This window comes from Anopheles merus, chromosome 3R (assembly GCF_017562075.2).
Source record: "Anopheles merus strain MAF chromosome 3R, AmerM5.1, whole genome shotgun sequence".
In the NCBI taxonomy this organism is placed as follows: domain Eukaryota; kingdom Metazoa; phylum Arthropoda; class Insecta; order Diptera; family Culicidae; genus Anopheles; species Anopheles merus.
The window spans coordinates 869,889-887,799 of NC_054084.1; the positions used below are offsets into that span (position 1 = coordinate 869,889).

General features: G+C 45.6%; 2 protein-coding genes across 2 annotated transcripts in view; one reads left to right on the forward strand and one right to left on the reverse strand.

Moving 5' to 3' along the window:
* Positions 1-17,911, reverse strand: part of LOC121595540 (transcription factor glial cells missing 2-like) — a 49,070-nt gene that overhangs the window by 21,514 nt on the left and 9,645 nt on the right. The gene's annotated exons all lie outside the window — the stretch shown is intronic.
* On the forward strand, positions 14,203-17,441 carry LOC121595541. Its single transcript, XM_041919583.1, has 4 exons — positions 14,203-14,725; positions 14,864-15,220; positions 15,312-15,534; positions 15,611-17,441. Exons 1-4 carry the CDS (start codon positions 14,715-14,717, stop codon positions 16,907-16,909), a joined length of 1,890 nt encoding a protein of 629 aa, XP_041775517.1. The 5' UTR covers positions 14,203-14,714; the 3' UTR covers positions 16,910-17,441.

The following is a 17,911-nucleotide window of genomic DNA, read 5'->3' on the forward strand; positions in this document are numbered from 1 at the left end:
GTGTATCAGCTTTAAAGCCGAGCCCCAGCAAAACAAGGGATGACGCAGTGCGTGATTTACGGCAGGAAGTTTAAAGTTCGGGCCTTTGTTTCGCACATTTCCCGGCACACTCACCCGGCACGGCCGCACTCACTCGATAGGTGGAAAAAGCAAAGGGGTAAAGGTGATGGGCACGGCATTGGCAAGGCAGACTGACAGACACAAAACTATTAGCGGGCACAACAATGCCCGGTGTAATCAATTTAAAACGGCTCGAATAACTTCCGGACACCGGCGTGCCACCGGTTGTGCATTTATCAGCTCGCGAACGGTTGACAGGAAGCAGCCGGGCCGGCACGCGACCCAGTGTTGCTTGTGTTTACGGGGCGACGGTTTACGTTTGGTGGAAATTGGCGCGGTCTTATCGGGTAAGCGGGTGCACGGCAGCGGCGTTAGGGGCGTTTCCGGGGGGTTGAATGTTTATGTTGCGCTTAGTGTTGTGTTGTGGCCTTGATTTCGGTGGTCCTGTCGAAGAAGCGCTGTTACATGAGTATGCGAAATTTGAGTAGTTGTTTTTTGTGTGATGTTCCGGATGTGTTGTTGATGTGTGATTTTCGATTACAGGACCAATTTGTTTGTTGTTTGGAAGAAGAGTCATTATTGGAAAGCAGTACATGGTATAAAGAGTAAAAAAAAACCAGAGACTAGATTTGACTTGAATTAACAACATATCAATATAGATCTACAAACAAACATTCCAATCCTCTTGATCGGATTGATAATATCTTGATTGTCTAATGATGTTCGAAGGCAAAGTCGTAAATCGTAAATAGACTCTAAAAGAGCTTTAATATCCACCATAAATGTACATAAATATAACGCGAGTGTGGAATAATACGTTTGTTATGACAGATTATTAAAAAAGAGTCACTACCTCTGAACTATTCTCATAGCTACACACACATTCCTGTCTATTGAAATGTTGTCTTGTTCACAATTGTTTGAAAACATTACGCCTGCAACGAAATAATAATCAAAGCGAGATGTTTTGTTCCAATTTATCCCTTTTCCGCGGGTGGGCTCTGTCATAACCACACGTAACAAGAGGCAGCAAGTAAAACCTTATCCTTTTTCTATCATCTTCATTATGAGCTTGTAATAAATATCGCATCTTCCAGCGAGGGCATCCTTCATCAAAAGGATAAATACGTCGTTTATCGATTTCTCGGAATCGATCATTTTATCCTTTTAATCACGGACACTCGAGAATCTGCCTCCTACCGATCGCCCGTCGTAGCGATAAAACCAAATTAACGGACAAAACCTCCAATGCTCACTGCGGCCGCTAATCCTTAACCATTAACTCATACAAAACTACGTTGTATTTGTGGCAGGGATTCATGAAGCAAAAGCGAAAGTGTACGTGAAAAGGGAGAACGCACGAAGAATTGCGTCTTCTCACCGTCTTCCCACAGCGTGATGGTGTCGCACTAAATGATCAAATTAATGCCTCATCGAGTTTTTCTTCCACCCGATGAGGATGCATGTTATTCTGTTGTCCTTTTATTTCTTCATAGTTTCCTTTCATCCCCCGGGGGAAACACACAAAAGGACGATTGGTGTTGAACAATTGCCGAGGGCCCTGCCGCAAGGAGGGTTGGTGAGCGCGAACGAAGACGGTTTGCTGGTGCAGCCGGTATGTCTGGTGTTTTCGTGTCTTGGTCTCCGTCTGGTTAGTTAGTGTAGGTCTGGTAAGTTTGCCTGTTCATGGGGCACACTTCTGCTGCCTGCCTGGATGCTTCCAGCTGTGCCACACATACCACGGCCAAGGTTTTGTTTTTGCTAACAGGGCGGATAATGCATGATGACGAGAAGGAATGGCATTCACCTTAAGGAACATGATCTTAATGAAATGTGTGTGAGATTTTCTGAGGATTATTATGCATCCCCATAATAGGAAGAACATCGGGGAATAGTTTTATTTTGTTGAAGACTTTAACACAAAAAAACTTTTATTAAAAAGGAAGATAAATTAATTTAAAAGTAAATCATCAAACTAACCTCATATCATGGCAAAATTTTCAGTTTACAGTGTAACTTATCAAACACTCTCTATTCCTCTTTCTCTTCACGCTGCTTTTCGAGACCTTAAAACTGGATCAGCTCGACCATTCCGTCCGCCATCCCAATCCACCGTTCGATCGAAATTCCACTTATTTTCCGCTGCGTTCTCTCTATCTCGAAACGGATATCTGTTTACATACCCTGCGAACGAGCGAAACAATGCGCTTGGCCATACCATGCGTGCCCTATGACGATCCTGCTGCACCACGCAACAACGGACTGCAGCATCGCTGTTTATGTTGCACCGCAGGAGGCCAGCCTCGATATGTGGTCGAGTAGCGTCGAGAATGGCCTTTAGCCTGCGGCTGTACACCGTGGTGATGACGATCGCAAGAATCTGTACGCATGCCTGTAACGCGGGCTCGTGTCCTTTCCGCTCAACCAAGCGCACGAGCCGACGAGACAGCTCCTCTCAAAAGCGTTTCGAGAGCATCTCTGCCTAGTGTAAAAGTGTAAAAAACCTTCAAAAACACGTTCCGGGTGGCTCTCAATGTCGAGGAAAAGTGATGAACCAGAAGGATCTTTATGCATTTCCATCTTTTTTTTTCATTTGTTATTTCATTTTTACGTCCATCAAAAAGGCTTGAGTGTCGCGAGCATGACGAAATCAAATACCAACTAAATAGCGCTTCAGTTCATATGCGCTTTGTTCTTGGTTCAACCGCCAATACGCTCTCGGTGGTCGGTTGTGTTGATTGAGGGAAGCATCGCGACAGGCCCACGGTGAGGCTGAAATTCTTTATCCTGATGTGTCATCTCGTGGCGCTGTGGCGAGGTGGAGAGGAAAAAAGGGAAAGATTTTTGCGCACGCTTTTCGAGCGTTGGCGAGCTCCCGCTGAGCTAAAGTAGTCACCACTTACAGGAATAACCGAATCGAAACAATGTTTCCAGTTTTTTTTTGTAATTCTAACAAACTATTTTGTAAAATAGTTTAGGGGGTTTGATACGAGGAAAATGCGTGTATCTAATGTTACGGGAGTGTTCAAATCAGTTCGATTTTTCCTTCAAAATTTCAACCAATTTGCCAACGATTAGGAAATTAAAATTGTAATAATATTATGATAATATATGTCATACATTACGTGGGAAGTGAAGAATAATCGATTCAATCGCGAATCTGAGGGTTGACAAAAATCCTACCAATGAATTGCTCAGCATCATCTCAGCGCATATCAAGGACATCCTTATGCCGAACGTCGCGCGGCTCCTAAACGATTGTCCCCTCGAGACATCCATTACTTTCGCATTTGTATGGAAATGTCATACCCAAGCGGAAGGATGCCGTAAAAAAGGACACTCCAAACTGAACGACAACGCCGAGAACGACGCTGAACGAGAGAGAGAGGAATGTACAGATTTAAATTAAAAATCTCAAGAGACGATCCCGCGCGGTTCGACACTGTTGCCACATTAACGCACCTCGTGGGAGAAGGTGGGACCAAATCCAAACGGGGCATGGCAAAGGGTAGCATAAAACAGCAGGATTGCACAATATGTTGCACGACGAACAATTGCCCAAGTGCCCACTTGAGGATTGAGCCTGAACCGCTTCACAGTGCGTCGTGCTTGCTGTTTGAGTCCTGACCCTCGGTAGCACCGAAAGGCAGGGACGGCGGGCAGCGGTTCTTGTCAAGCCTTTTTTGCAACATTTTTAAAACACGCAAAATTATGATTACGTACGCTGGAAGAACGCTTTGGGTGACAAGTACAGGATGGCAGTGTTTTGTTTTCCCACGGTTTTTCGGGGGCTTCTGTAGCATATTGCACCGGTCGTAACGAGTTTAGCATAAAATCACAATTGACATTTCTATTACACATACTCTGGTTGTGGAGGGGAAAAATTATGCGACAACGCTGAGATTGTATGCTAATGTGATCTGTTTGAAGAGGGGCAAATGTTTTGTACCGGTGACAGATAGCTCAGAGATTTGAGGAAAATATTTATCTTGTTCAGCGTTAGACACGATTAAAAGAATGCAACATAACGAATAGTTGCTGTTTTGTTGTTTTTTTTTTCAGCAAATCTAGAAACAATTTTACCCCAACCTTTTTGACACGATCCCACGCTCTCGTTCAAGCGCGCTCTATGGCCCAAAGGTGAATATGGATAAGAAAACGTGAGACACAAAAACCAGAGCACCAGATACCGAACCGCAATCACTTTAAACTTGCCAGCCCTAGCCCAGCTCGTCAAAACAGATTCATCAATCTGGTACTCTGGCTGGAATGCCGCTGTCTGTGGAATTTCGAAGCGAAAGCATGACACTGGCTCGCCGTCGAGCATAAATTATGCTTCACTTCTGGCTCGCCGAATCGCCACCTTCGGGGTTGCAGCACCCGGCCACAATCAGGGCCGAGGTGATGTTTCCATTAACAGTTCGAAGTTGAGACATCACGAACTGTTGAGCGTGGAAAGCGTCGTGGTTAATTGTTTTCTTTTGGCGCTGTGCTGTGCTTGGGTGCTCTTCTGGTGCTGATCGTTAGGTGCGGAAAGCTAGCTAGCTTCCAATTAGCAGTGTGGAATGAAATGGATAAAAAGCTGATGATGGTGATGATGAGGAGGAGAAGATCGATGAAGTCATAGAACTTAAGGGGCCAAAGAAGAGGATAGAGGACAGAAATACGCAAAAGAGAATGAGTTGATGAAGGAAGAGAGATGTTTCCTTCACAAAATAAAGGTATTCAACAAACAGTTTTATCCTATTATAGAAATAACTAGTTTGTTGTATTTTCACGCTGTATCTATTCTGCAAACAAAAAATTCCCCTTTTAAAAGCACCACTTAACCGCAACCCTTTCTCTATGATGTTTTCAGTCCTGCGTTCACACACAACATATTGTTTCATTCGGATCAAATTTGTTGCAATATGTTTCTCACCCGATCTTCTCCCTTTCGGTGCAGATGGGTTATACAGGAAAACATAGAAAAAACAAATACGGTGTGGAAATATGGAACCAAGTTCCATAAAAACAAACCATTAACCGTCACCAGAAATCCACAACAGCCCGGGGAAAAGAAGAGGTTCGTCTCCTGTGGTGCCATCCGGATGAGTGCACGATTAGTGCGTACAGAATGATTTTATGAACCCGAGAGCAGCTCGAAGAATTGTGGTAAAAGTTAACGATTATGACTGACAGCGTGTGTTGCTGCCGTTGCAATAGTGCGAGCATGCGGTTTACCTCTGCACAAGCGCAACGCACACACACACATATGCTGATGAGATGTCGCCAATCATTGCCAATCGATCCGGCACATTTCCATAAAACCAACGCCCTTACGACTGCGATCATGCCGGTGATGATGCTCGGCCAGAAGATGATGATGATGATGCATGAAATGTGTCTGCAATAATTGCAAAACTGTCGACCATTGCGGTTGGCACTGTTTGGTAGGGTTTGCGTGTGAAAATTTACGACCCTATGAGATGTAGAGCGGGACATTGTAGCCGCTCTCCGAGCGAATCCTTTTCGCATCCACCATGGCAAAGGCAATGCGATAATATTTTGGGCCGTAATCGTAAATTTTGTTCATCAGAATTTATCCCCGAGTGTTCCCTAGCCCTTCGCTATTGAAATTTGCGTAAATTAATACTCCCAGCGCGTTGCGAGCATTGTGCATCCTGATAAATGTCAAGTTCATCGTCAATGCAGCTTGCATTGCGGGATGATTGACAATGTAATACGAAGCCTGCCGCAGCTACTGGTGCTACGAACAGGGGAACGTCGTATCGAGAAGGATATGCGCTTTTCGGTGGGACGTACTTTGAGTCCCGCATAATGTGTTGCGCTCACGGGTTCAATATTGATGCCTGCTGCCTCGAAAAGGGATACCACCCAGGCAGATCGGGAAGGGTTTGGAATTGATGAGAAAACAAAACTGTTTGTATGATCGTTGGTACAGCAAAGCAGCTCAATGTGGCGTGGAACTTTTATTGCATGTTAAAAAATCAACAGTTTGCATCAGACTTTATCATATCAACTGTCAAACGTGCGCGAATGAAGTGTTTCAATAGTAAAACTAACTCGTAAAAAGTGGAAACAATCCCATGCAAATTGTGTTTTATGGTTTCATCTGTTGCTGTTTCATCAAGCTCCTTATCATCATTTGTCATCAGATGTAAGATTTGTAACGTTTTTTTTACAATTCACAGAATTTCAGATGAGTTGAAACTGAACGTTTAATTGTGCCCCTATCATACTCGACGGTATAATGCAAGCAAACCCTCCACCAAGCACCAAGCACGGCTCAAGGTGACGAAATGTGCAAAAACTCACCGCCACAGCGTCACCTGTTCCGTGCTTTATTGTCACCTTTGCCAGTTAAGCTGCGCCGTTTGCAAAAGCTGCAAAACCAATGTCACTGCGGCTCGTAAGTCTCCGCAAAAGCTGCAATCTGCCTCCCATCGTTAATGAAGTGGCTTGCTAGATGCGCCCGCGTGTGTTATTCACTTGCCATATCAAGGTGTGTGCACCTAGGACCGATCTAGCATGGCTGCGCCGGCATGCCGCCAAACGGGCACGTGCTTTCGATTCCATCTGCTACGCGCAAGCCTCAGCAGCCGCCGCACAGCTTAATCGTGCGCAACGGTCAACAGCAACCCGTCTCCTAGACACAGGCGCGCGTCTTGATTGGAAGGGCAAGCAGCAACCAAGCAAACCGAGCAAGCTGAGGGAGCTCTTATGATTTCTTATGCAAAAGGCCCGGCTGCAGCTAGACCGTTGCCTGGGCAGATGTGCATGACCATCTTACCGTCCGCGGCGATCACGGGAGGGTTCTACAGGGATAGTTCACGGCTGGGGTACGACGATTCGATCTGTGGTTGGTGCTGTTTGCATTCCTTTTCGTCTCTCCCATTCTGTCTTTTGTGCCTGTTTGCGCGTTGTCCTTGTGGTTTAGCCTTTGCCAGCGTTACCGCAATCATCGGATTAACACATACAGTCACCCTTGACTGGCCCTGGAGGATGCCCTGGACGAGGGAAAAAGTCCTTCTGTCAAAGACAATACTATTCATGATTTGCCTTTCATTCCCTCTCACTCCTGCTCGTAACGTACGCCTTGAGTGTTGTCTTAATGTGTGTTGCGGTTAAATACGTATTAATTCACCAGGATTTACATCTGCCTTTTATGTTTCTATTATGTGTGCCTCCGACGAGTCGAGGGTTCGGTTACGGTATCGGCCCTTTATCTGTCCATCATCATCGCTGTCCGGGGGAAAGCGGGGAAGGGAACGTTTTACCTTCCGAAAAAGGACAACCCACGAGTCATCGTTTTAATCCTTTCTTCTCGACCTCTCTCTACCGAACCGTTGGCCAAGGGAACGATATGACTCTTCGGATCCCTGGTTTGGGATCCTTTCAGCGTATCTGTTGGCGTGTCTGTGGCTTATGCGCAGGTGAACACTATTTCCATAACGGCCATCGGTGTTCGTTGCGTTACATTCGTTTGTGATCCATTGGGTGTATTTTGTTGGTGCAGAGAATCCTTTGTGAATGGAATGTTTGAACGGGTGTGACGCAGTAAAAGGATTTAATTTGCTTGGGATTCGAATCGATCGAGTGTAAAGAAGATTGAGAGATCAATATTTGGGGTGCTAAAGTTAAGAGGCTTATGCTTGAAAATTTATTAAGAATATTGACTGTGGAGTTTACCTTACAATGATTTCACGAGTTATATTTGAAGGCATATACTCAATTATAACTACAACATCATGCTGTAAAATAATATCATGTTCTTACTTAAGCAACTAAACATCGATGCTCTTGAATATCCAGCATTTTGAGCAAAGATCCGAACACTATTTGAAGGAGTGTCTATTTACTCAAGTACGACACAATACAGAACCAATGAACTGCTCCGTATCGTACTTCCCCGGTCCAATGGTTTGCTTTTCACAGCTTCATTACTGATTGTGTTTAATCTCTGTGCAAACGACACAGGAACAGGAACCGTTGAGGCAATGGTTGTGGCAACGATACTCTCGGGCTCGTGTTCTTATCGCAACACCGTACGGCTCTTCATTCCCAGCCGTTGTAAAACGGCTCATCCTTTAATTCAAACACAATCAAACGAAGCATGCAAAACGAATGTATGCTCGGCGCTATCGGAAAAAGCGAAAGGGAAAGGGATGTCTTGAGTACGAGAGAGGAAATTCATCGAATCCGACATTCCGTATTTCTGCGAAACGATGTCCTGACGCAAGAGAGTTCAGTTCAAACGGAATGAACCGGATATCACAACGTACTACACAACCACAGCATCATCATCATCGTCATCAGCAGCAGACATGTGTGTGTGTGTGTGTGTGTGTGTGTGTGTGTGTGTGTGTGTGTGTGTAACCACATGCGGCACCGGAATTGTTTTATCTGATAAAATATCTAATTAGAAGTGGAAGAGCAACATAAAAGAAATCCGTACCGCAAGCCCGACCGATCCTCAAAGCCGTAACCGATCCAATCGCTTACGGATGCAGTCAGTCGTGTCGAAAGCTGAACCGAACACTACCACCGGAACACACTGGTGATAATTGGCCAGAGGTGCTTCCCGGGCTGAGCACTCCCACACACCGTAGCTATGGATTGTAGTAGCTGGAACCGTATATGCGTATGCATGTGGTCTAATCGCTTCGCTTTGTGAGTCGCTTCGTTAAACATGGATCCCCTGATTTTCCTCCCGGAAGAGCATTGCCCTGCGATGCTCGATAGGGCGCTCCATTCGCTTGCTGTACGTTGTTTTTTTTTTGTGGTGTGGTCTCCATCAGAGAGAGAGGGGAATTAGAGATTAATTTAGATGTACAAATAAACGGTGATTACGTTATCGCAAACAAATGCGATCCTTTGCCACAGAATTATTCAGGCGTGTCTACGCGTTCACTTTTTCATCTGTGTGTGGCGGCGTTTTTTATGGTTAAATATGTTGGTCTTTGTTTCCCTGGTGGCATATTGGAAGAGGAAATAATGGGGATGAAGCGTGGATGTTAGATGCAGACATTTTATGCTCTGATAAGAACCAAATCGATTAAACTGTGATTGAGTGCAGTATTTGAAGAGCATACGCTTATACTGCACAAGTTCATATACATTTTAATATTGGTATTAAGAGCCTATAGTATAATTGACCCTTAAAAATAACCAATATTAATATGTGCAACAAAAAACAAACATTAATTTTCATAAAAAATGTATCCCTACATGAGCGTGTCGTGATTTCCTGTTAAAAAATGATGGTATCGCGTAGATAGATGAACATTAAATAAGGGATCAGAAGCATCAGGCTCAGGATTTTCGACTTCAACTAATAAAACCTTTTGATGGACGATAAAAAGCGAAAGAGAAGAACAAACCAACACTGTGACTCCATTTTGTTCAATTTCCATCTCGGTATGGTAAATTCTCCAAAACGTTACTCTCAATTAAGTAGCCTCTCCATAAAACTGTGGCTGCAAATCGCATTTGCCCAAGTACTTGAGCATTCTCATCCATAGGCAGCACAGGGGAGAACTCACTCACCCAAAGCACACAAAGACCAAGTGTGGAAATTTTCCCCGTTTTCAAATTTGGTGGCTCGTTTATTGTGCCGCGCAGGGTTTGGTGCTTAATGAAAATTAATTGAAGAAGAATGCCGCCCTAAGCGGCCGTCCCAAAACTCGGCTGTACCATGGCTGGGTTCGTAGTTAATAATCAAATCATTTGCTGGCGTGCGCTACGTGTAGCCCGTCTGTTGCTTCTTCTTTTTCTCGGGGAGGGAAAAGCGTATTTTGCAGCTACTCTGTGGCAGACAATTTTTTCCACCCGAGTGCATTGGGAAAGAAAACCGTTCGCCGTAAGGGCCACCATGAATTAACACGCCTCGTGCACATTTTGGACGGCCGCTGGCGCGCTTAATGCGAATGCGAGTATTAATCATAGGTCGGTGGACTGTCGAGAGGCCGTTTCAAAAGGAGCCGTTGTGTTCTGTGGCTCCAGTTTGTGTATGTGTGTCTGTCATCTAGGAAGAGAGTCGTCACCTAACCTTCACGACGACCACTGTAAAGTTCTTTCGTGTCTAGCCAACTGCTCGTAATCGTCTCTCGCTGGTGGGGATGATTCTTGTCTGTCTGCGGTAGCGAAGAAACTGAGTGGAACATCTGGATGTGGACCGCTGACGACCAAAGGTAGTCTCTTGATCGGTCGCAGCACAAACCCCCTTCTTATCGTGCGGCAATCAAAAGATGCTGGTTGGACAAAACTAGACAGTCGGTCGCGTTTCGAGACATTAAGAAAGGCACCCGGTTGACCGGGGGCCGTGTGCAGTCAGTCACTGTAAACAATCAATTTATGGCTGGACACCTGGGGCCAACACCGGGGGCTTCAAACGAAGTGTACAGAGGGATCCACATCGTGTACATCCGGTCCTTCGCATCCACCTGTGGATGGCGGGAATTGGGGTGCGCTGTAGCGTAGTAGAAGTTGCAACTTCAAAGAAAGGCAACAAAGGAAAAGTCGTTCTCCCACAGGTCGTTTAAAGGAGTTGTGTCACCGTTGTGCGAAAGAAGGGGGTCATTTTGTTCCTCAGAAACAAAAGGCCGTTTCGCTTTTCCAGTTGAGCTGTTCAAGGCACATGCTAGGCCACGCAAATGGCCGCTCAAACGGCTGAGTGCACATGCACAAAGAAAGTATGGCCGTTATGCAAAAAGGTGCATTAAGATGGCTTCCATGAGCGCTAAGGTTACTTGCAATAAGAATGGAAATTACCAGCATAAACAAATTACCAGCACCGAAGACTCACCAGATGTATTTTTACATAATTTTTAGTATTACTTGTGATGTTGTTGGAAGATACTACAAGCTTAATCCCATCTGGTAATCTTTGAAGATAGTTCCTCTTCAAAAAACCTTTTCCCCATCGTTCACACATCCCTTCTTCAATATCGAGTGTCGGTCTGTTGACGAGTCGTATCACACACATTTCCCGATGCACGAGCAACCTCAGAGCGCAGCACAAAGCGAACGACGTTCAAAGACTCCTGTTTAAAGTGCCCGCATCGATGCATTAATTAATAGTTATTAAAATTTCCCTACACTCCATCATTGGAATAGGTCGTTTATTGCAGTGCTCAATCATAAACAATATTTTATTGGCATGCTCGACGCCGTCGGGACTCCACTCGCCTGCCCCGCCTGCATCACAAGGCATGCAGGAAGGCCAGAATCAACACAGGAAGGGAAAAGGTCATCCACGAGAGCGGAGAACAGTCGACCCGTGTGAAGGATTCTGTTTCATGCCACAAAATTAAGCACGGGAATTTGGTAACTCGGTATGGAAATCCGGCTGCTTTCCCGAAGAGCTCATGCTGTGGCGTAGCTTTTGATGGGGCAATCTTCTCACACGGAACAAGGCACCCAAATTGAACACCTGTGGAATTCCCAGTCCACTCGGGACCGGAACAAGTGTCTCAAGGATAATAAAAAGGTTCTCCTGTCTAATCTGCATTAGACAAGCTGACAACTGAAAACCGGATGCCGGTGTGATAGAAAGGAAGCAAACGAGCTTTTCCACCGGTACACATAGGGGTGGCTCTTGGTGTGAAGGAATTAAGCTTCGCAGCTCTCGCTTCCGTAGGTTCGTGATTCTCACACTGGGGCCGTTTAATAGATAAATAACAACAGATCATCATTTCGTCGTTTGTCGCGCGAAACCTCCACCACTTAATTGTATTTTATGGAGTAGATTTCCTAATCGGATAAAAATTATCCATCCATTGAGGCGAAAAGCCTCGACCAAATCCTGCGTTCGCGTTCATTTGAGCCACGGCAGGGAGAAATAGAGGATGTGGGAACAACCGGAATCGAGTCCTTTTTGCCCTTCTTTTCGGGGCGCTTCACAATATTCTGCTAGCTCTCTGCGTTCTCTTTTGCTCTTGTTTTTCAATCGATTTCCGATCTCGATTCCCAAACGTTTGAAGCGTACTGGATCTTCGGTTAGAACGAAAACTCGGCTGCAAAAAAGTGCATCTCACAGTGTACCTTTGATCAAATGGCAAGCTTCACTTTCACTCCTGTGTACCTTGAAGTGTTACAATCGAGCGTTCGAAGCCCACCCGTGGTGTGGCGGGAAAATCATACTTTTCCTTCCATCGATGAACGAAAAGCGATAAGAACGGGAACCGGCAATCACCAGCCGAGCCGGGAGTTCCAACGCTCAACACTTTTCCAGTCCCTGCAGTTAGGTTTGCCGTTTGGAAAATGTGTTTGAGCGCGTCAGCGTTAACGCAGCGAGGGCTCAATTGGTGCTCATTAAATAAGATTTCTAGCTGCAGATAAGTTGGTTGTCCGGTCCCGCAAACACGACACGCTCACGACGGGCGGGAAACAGGACGAGGGAACGCCATTAAGATTAAGGGCTGGGAATTTGTGGTAACTGTTTTTGCGCCACTTTACCCACTCCGGGGCTGGCGTTTGTCGGCTGGCTTCTCACCCGACTGTCGAAAGGCTCATCGGAAAGATCGGTTCGGGATGATAGCAATTAGCTGCTGCGGATTGATGGATGGGGAAGCAATCGTTGCGAATTTTATCGGAAGTTGACTCTTTGTTTCTTCTCCTGCCGTTCCGTTTTGCTCACCTGGTTACAGGACGGTTATTGATGTGAGGAAGAGGTATATCATGCACCGGGAAACAATGACCGGTCGATAAAATCTTTGGCAAAGGGCTGACTTTGTGATTTGTGTTGAGAATGAATGCGAAACGCTTGTGAAAAGATAATGATATAGGTTAGGGACGACGAGTTTTACTGAATTTATACAACGGAATGTGAAAGTATCGGTTTGTCAGTTGAGATTATTTTACCCTTGAATATTTAGAATTACATTTTTAAGTAAATATTATTTGAAGAAGCATTAAATAGCTAAACTGTGTCTTTACGTGAAGGGTAACAAACAAAAAGTGGAAATAAAATGCATAATTGCACTGAACAAGATAGATGAACCATCCGGGCATGCAGTAAAAAACAAATTATTCCTCAAACTCAAAATGAGGCTCATTCAATTACCATAGATCCTAATCGACGGCTATTGAGATTGCATCTCACGCCCAACGAATGAATCCTAGATATTGATGTATTAATATAAATTAATTGACATTTCTTGCAGCGGACGAATCATGATCAGCGAATGGGAAATTACCGTAATAGAGCAGTTGATCAATGTCACCAGCCGGGTTCATTCAAAACGTTGCGGTCCCGACCTAAACCACAAACCGTGACATAGATCCTCCAGAAGCTCCCCAGCCAGCGGGGCAGAGAATGCAAGAAAGCCGGAAGGAACGAAAAGGAAAGCAGTACGGGAAACCGTCTCTTTGTATATGTATGTCTACGGCCTACATAACTGGTGACAATGGATTGGCTTTAATTTGATTTTGCCACTCGTGCCGTCCTTCCCGGCATCCCGCAAACGAAAATTCTGCTGGTTCTGACCGCCTGATCGGTTTTCAGGATGGCTAGAATGGAGCACAAAGTAAAAGAACTGAGATTGTGACACTAAATTGTCACCCTAATGGAGGCCGTCACTCGGAAGTAAGCTCAAGGTTCCGAGGTCAGCCGTCATCTTGATCGTGATAGAATTAGAAGACAACTCGAGCACCCGCACCATTGGCACCAACGATGCCCTCTAAAGGTCAGCAGCTCCGGGGACAGGAAATCGTACGTCGATAATTAAAACATAATGCAATCTGCAGGAATTGTTGGCTTGTGGAAAAAGTAGCCCCCGGGACGCTGACAAAACAATCTTTAAGACTTCATCGCCAAGTGGCCTTAACGTACATTGCCATCAAGTACTTATGTCGTGCGGCGTAGGACCGAATCTCGCCGTACAGACGCCATCTGATTCGTTGAGCCGGTCCACACGGAGGGCGGAGCTACGCGAGCATAAATGCATTGAAGTGGAACCAATTCATAGCCCATCAAGAGAGCATGATACAGCATACCAAGAGAATCGAAGAGAGTCACCGCGGGGGTTTTATGCTGCGCTATGGTTTATGCTATAGGAAAAGAGTCATATTTAGGGGAAAATAGAGAGCTTGAGAGAGCGACCCATGAGGAAGCTTCTCAGTTATGCTGTACACATAGAAGCCTAGCGGGTCATAGAGGTTCGCCGATGATGCATTCTTCGATCAGTTCACATTGCGCACTCGACCCGGTAGGACGCGCGACCGCAAAGCCAAGGTTGAGTGAATATTTACCCAGTCGTCTGCACGGGAATCGAGAATGTTATCGAGCGATGTAGTATAATTTATACGTGTCGTACAATCATCGATCTGTGACGTGGTTTAGCAATAAAGTTAAAACGGAATAGTGCGTTGTGACGTGACTGTGAGATTGTTTTGATATTCAGGGTGGAAGTTGATTACAGAACAAACTGTTTATGTGAAACGTGTCGTTCGTGCCGTACTTCATTGATTTAATGTGTGCCGAATACGAAGTGGACCAACGTCAACAAAACGAAATTGAATTATTGTGTCCAAAATTCAATTGATCCCTTTGGTTCAAGTTCTCGCGATCAAGTTGACGATCGAAAGAGTGATTGCGAAAACGGCGCAAGTTTATTAAGACATCAGCCCAAACTGACAGCGCAAAAGACAACATGGTGATTGTGTAAGTTTAGCGCTGCTTTATGCGTGCCGTGATCGATCAAGCCCGCTCGATCGGAGCCGTATTTCCGTGTTCCAGAGTGTCCGGGCCAGCTTTGATTAATGGTGTCTCGTATCTTTTTGATTATCGTTTCGCAAACAGGCAATCGAACGTGATCAACTCGAGCGGTGGCGGTGGACAGCTCGGCATGGACTGGGACATTAACGATCCCAGTGTACCGATCGTGACGGAGTCAGACTACGATGCATTTAACGAGTGGAGTGATGGCCACTGTCGCTACATCTATCGAGGCACGAGCGAAGAGGCAAAGCGCCATTCGTCCGGCTGGGCGATGCGCAACACCAACAACCACAACGTGAACATCCTGAAGAAAAGCTGCCTGGGAGTGTTGGTCTGCTCGGCCGGCTGTATCCTGCCGAACGGGGACAAAATCCATCTCCGGCCGGCCATATGCGATAAGGCGCGGCGCAAACAGCAAGGCAAGGCGTGTCCCAACAGGTGAGAGGATCATGATGAGGAGTCAAGTTGAAATAGTTTAAGAGATACACGTGTGCTAATGAGACTGTTTCGTTCTGATACTTATTATCAGGTTATGCATTGGAGGTATTTTGGAAATTCTTCCATGCCGAGGACATTGCGGCTACCCGGTGACACACTTCTGGCGCCACACGCCACATGCGATATTTTTCCAAGCCAAAGGAGTCCATGACCATCCGCGCCCCGAGGCGAAGTCATCTGGTGAGACACGTCGTGTGTTGGGACTTGGACGGCGTGAGCGAGTACTTCGGACAGTGCAATCAAAAATGAACAAGGTAGGTTAAGATGTCCCAACTTCGTTTAACGCCACTGTTTCTTATTGCCATGTATTTTGAATTGTGCATTCTACAGATTAATGGGATTAAACAGTCCAGGAAGTCTTCAAAGCAGCATTACACCATCGCAAAAGCAACGAGCTACAGTTCCATCTCCTCAAATGAAGTCGTCAAGTCGCCGGACTCGTCCTTCGAAGACAGCAACTATCAGATGGATTATCTGACTGGATCGTCTGCCCCTAACGGCTGTACCTATAATGTAAACCACCATCCTCTAGTACAACAACAGACGCACCCGATTCAGCAACAACAGCCACTACAATGTCCACAGAACCCGCCACAAGATTACACACAAAACTGCTTTTACGATACTAACTTCATCCATCCGGAGGAAATCTTCCAACTGGACCAACCGCTGCGACCAATAGCCAGTTCCGGCAACATTAAGTACCAGCCACAGCAGCATCCAAGTGGCTCACCCACCGGTAACATGTTCGATCTGGACCTTGGAGCAGACGGCAAGTCCTCCTACAGCGGTAAAAGTGACCAATTTTCCACCTACCGTGGACCAGAGTACGCCACCACCGGCATTGGACGGTACTTTGACTGCGTCAAGTACGAAAGCAATACTGATACGGACACGGCCAGCCTTACCAGCAGCGGGTGCTCCAGCGTGCTCGACGATATTGCGTACTACGCAAGTCCGCAGGTCGATTATCAGAACAACAACCACACCAATAACAACTCCCTTGCACAACTGGACATGAACAAGATCGGGCTACGTGCGTGCGATGGCATCAATTCGTTCTTTATTAGCCAATCAAGTTGCGTGTCACCGACGACTAATGATCACAAGTCGTCTGACCCGGGCCAGCACACTCATCAGCAGCAACTGGACGCGTACGGGACACTAAGCTACGAGAATTACAGTGCGTCTTCCTCCCCGAATGCGTCCCAGCTGTACGGGAGCTACGACACGACGGTCGGACAACCTTTGGGCCAATCGTTGACTCATACCTCCACCTCGCCCCACTCGACCGATGGACGGATGGTGCCGACGACTCAGATGGTTGGTGCTGCTACCATGTCTTCTTGTGACATGTCCCCTCAGCAGCAGCAGCAGCAGCAGCATCAACAGCAGTGTAATAGCACGGTGGGTTCAATGAGTGAGACAACGACAGCGGACAATGGTTGCTGGTGGAATAATAGCTTCTTCCAGACAACGTTGGGGACATCTGCGAGCGGCACGGATGGATGGAACCAGGCGTATCACGAAAGCACGGTACCCGTCGGCAATCATAACCACCACCAGCAGCAGCAGCAACAGTTAGACCAGCAATACTACGGTCTAGAGCAGTGTGAATATCTCAGCTAGATGGGGTAAACAACCCTCCTTTGTAGATAGCGTTAGAAGATGATCTCTTATGTTGTCGACATTGTTACTCTACTTGCATTTAGTGTGAGGCTCGATAGGTGACCTGTCACTGCGTTAATCATTCCGTACTGATCTATTCATTTTGTGTTAGTCGTTAAGCATTGTCGCATTTCTGTTCTTAGACTAAGGGGAGCAATCGGCTTCGATGAAACGTAAATCAAAGTACCAAGGTAGAATGTCTTAGTATAATTTTAGTGTGTTTTTTATACATATAATGCTAGATCTAGCACAAGGGACTTTTTTTATCTCTCTAACATGCTCTCCAAGGAGTCACACCTACCACACATTCACCACCGGCCTCACAGTCTGATATTTTTTGTGGAACACTTTAGCCTCCGAAGACAAGGGTCAGGGCAACGGTGAATGGACGCACCAGTGTTTCGAAGAATGGCTGATTAGTTTTGTAAGGGTTTGTTTTGTTGAAACAGTTCTAGTCACTGGAGTATCGATTATATTTGTGAAAATAAATAAAAACAGCTATACAAAAGATAAACAGATTTCTTTCTATTCCCTATACTCGATCTCCTTTTGTTACATTTTGCAATCCCTTTTTGTAAATGACGTGATTTCTCCGTCGCACCAGACGAACACATTTTTAAAAAAATCAATGACACGTAATGAGCTTTTATTGGACCAATTTAAAACGGTTACAAGCGACACATATCAAAACAGCACCGGAAAGAAAGGATCAAAAAGGACATGAACGCTCCCGGCACTTCGAAAAGCGTGTCATAACGGTAGTTTTAATGTCACTTTCCACAAATGCATAATAAAAAAAGACTCAGTGAAAGAATGAAAGAAAGAAAGCAAGAAAGGGGACCCCAAAAACATCACCCCTCGGTTGAAATGATGCAAAAAACTGTTTGCCAAAAAAAGAACTGGAAACAAGAAAGGTACGGTACCATCAAAAAAAAGGCCAACCGTCACGAAAAACCGACAATC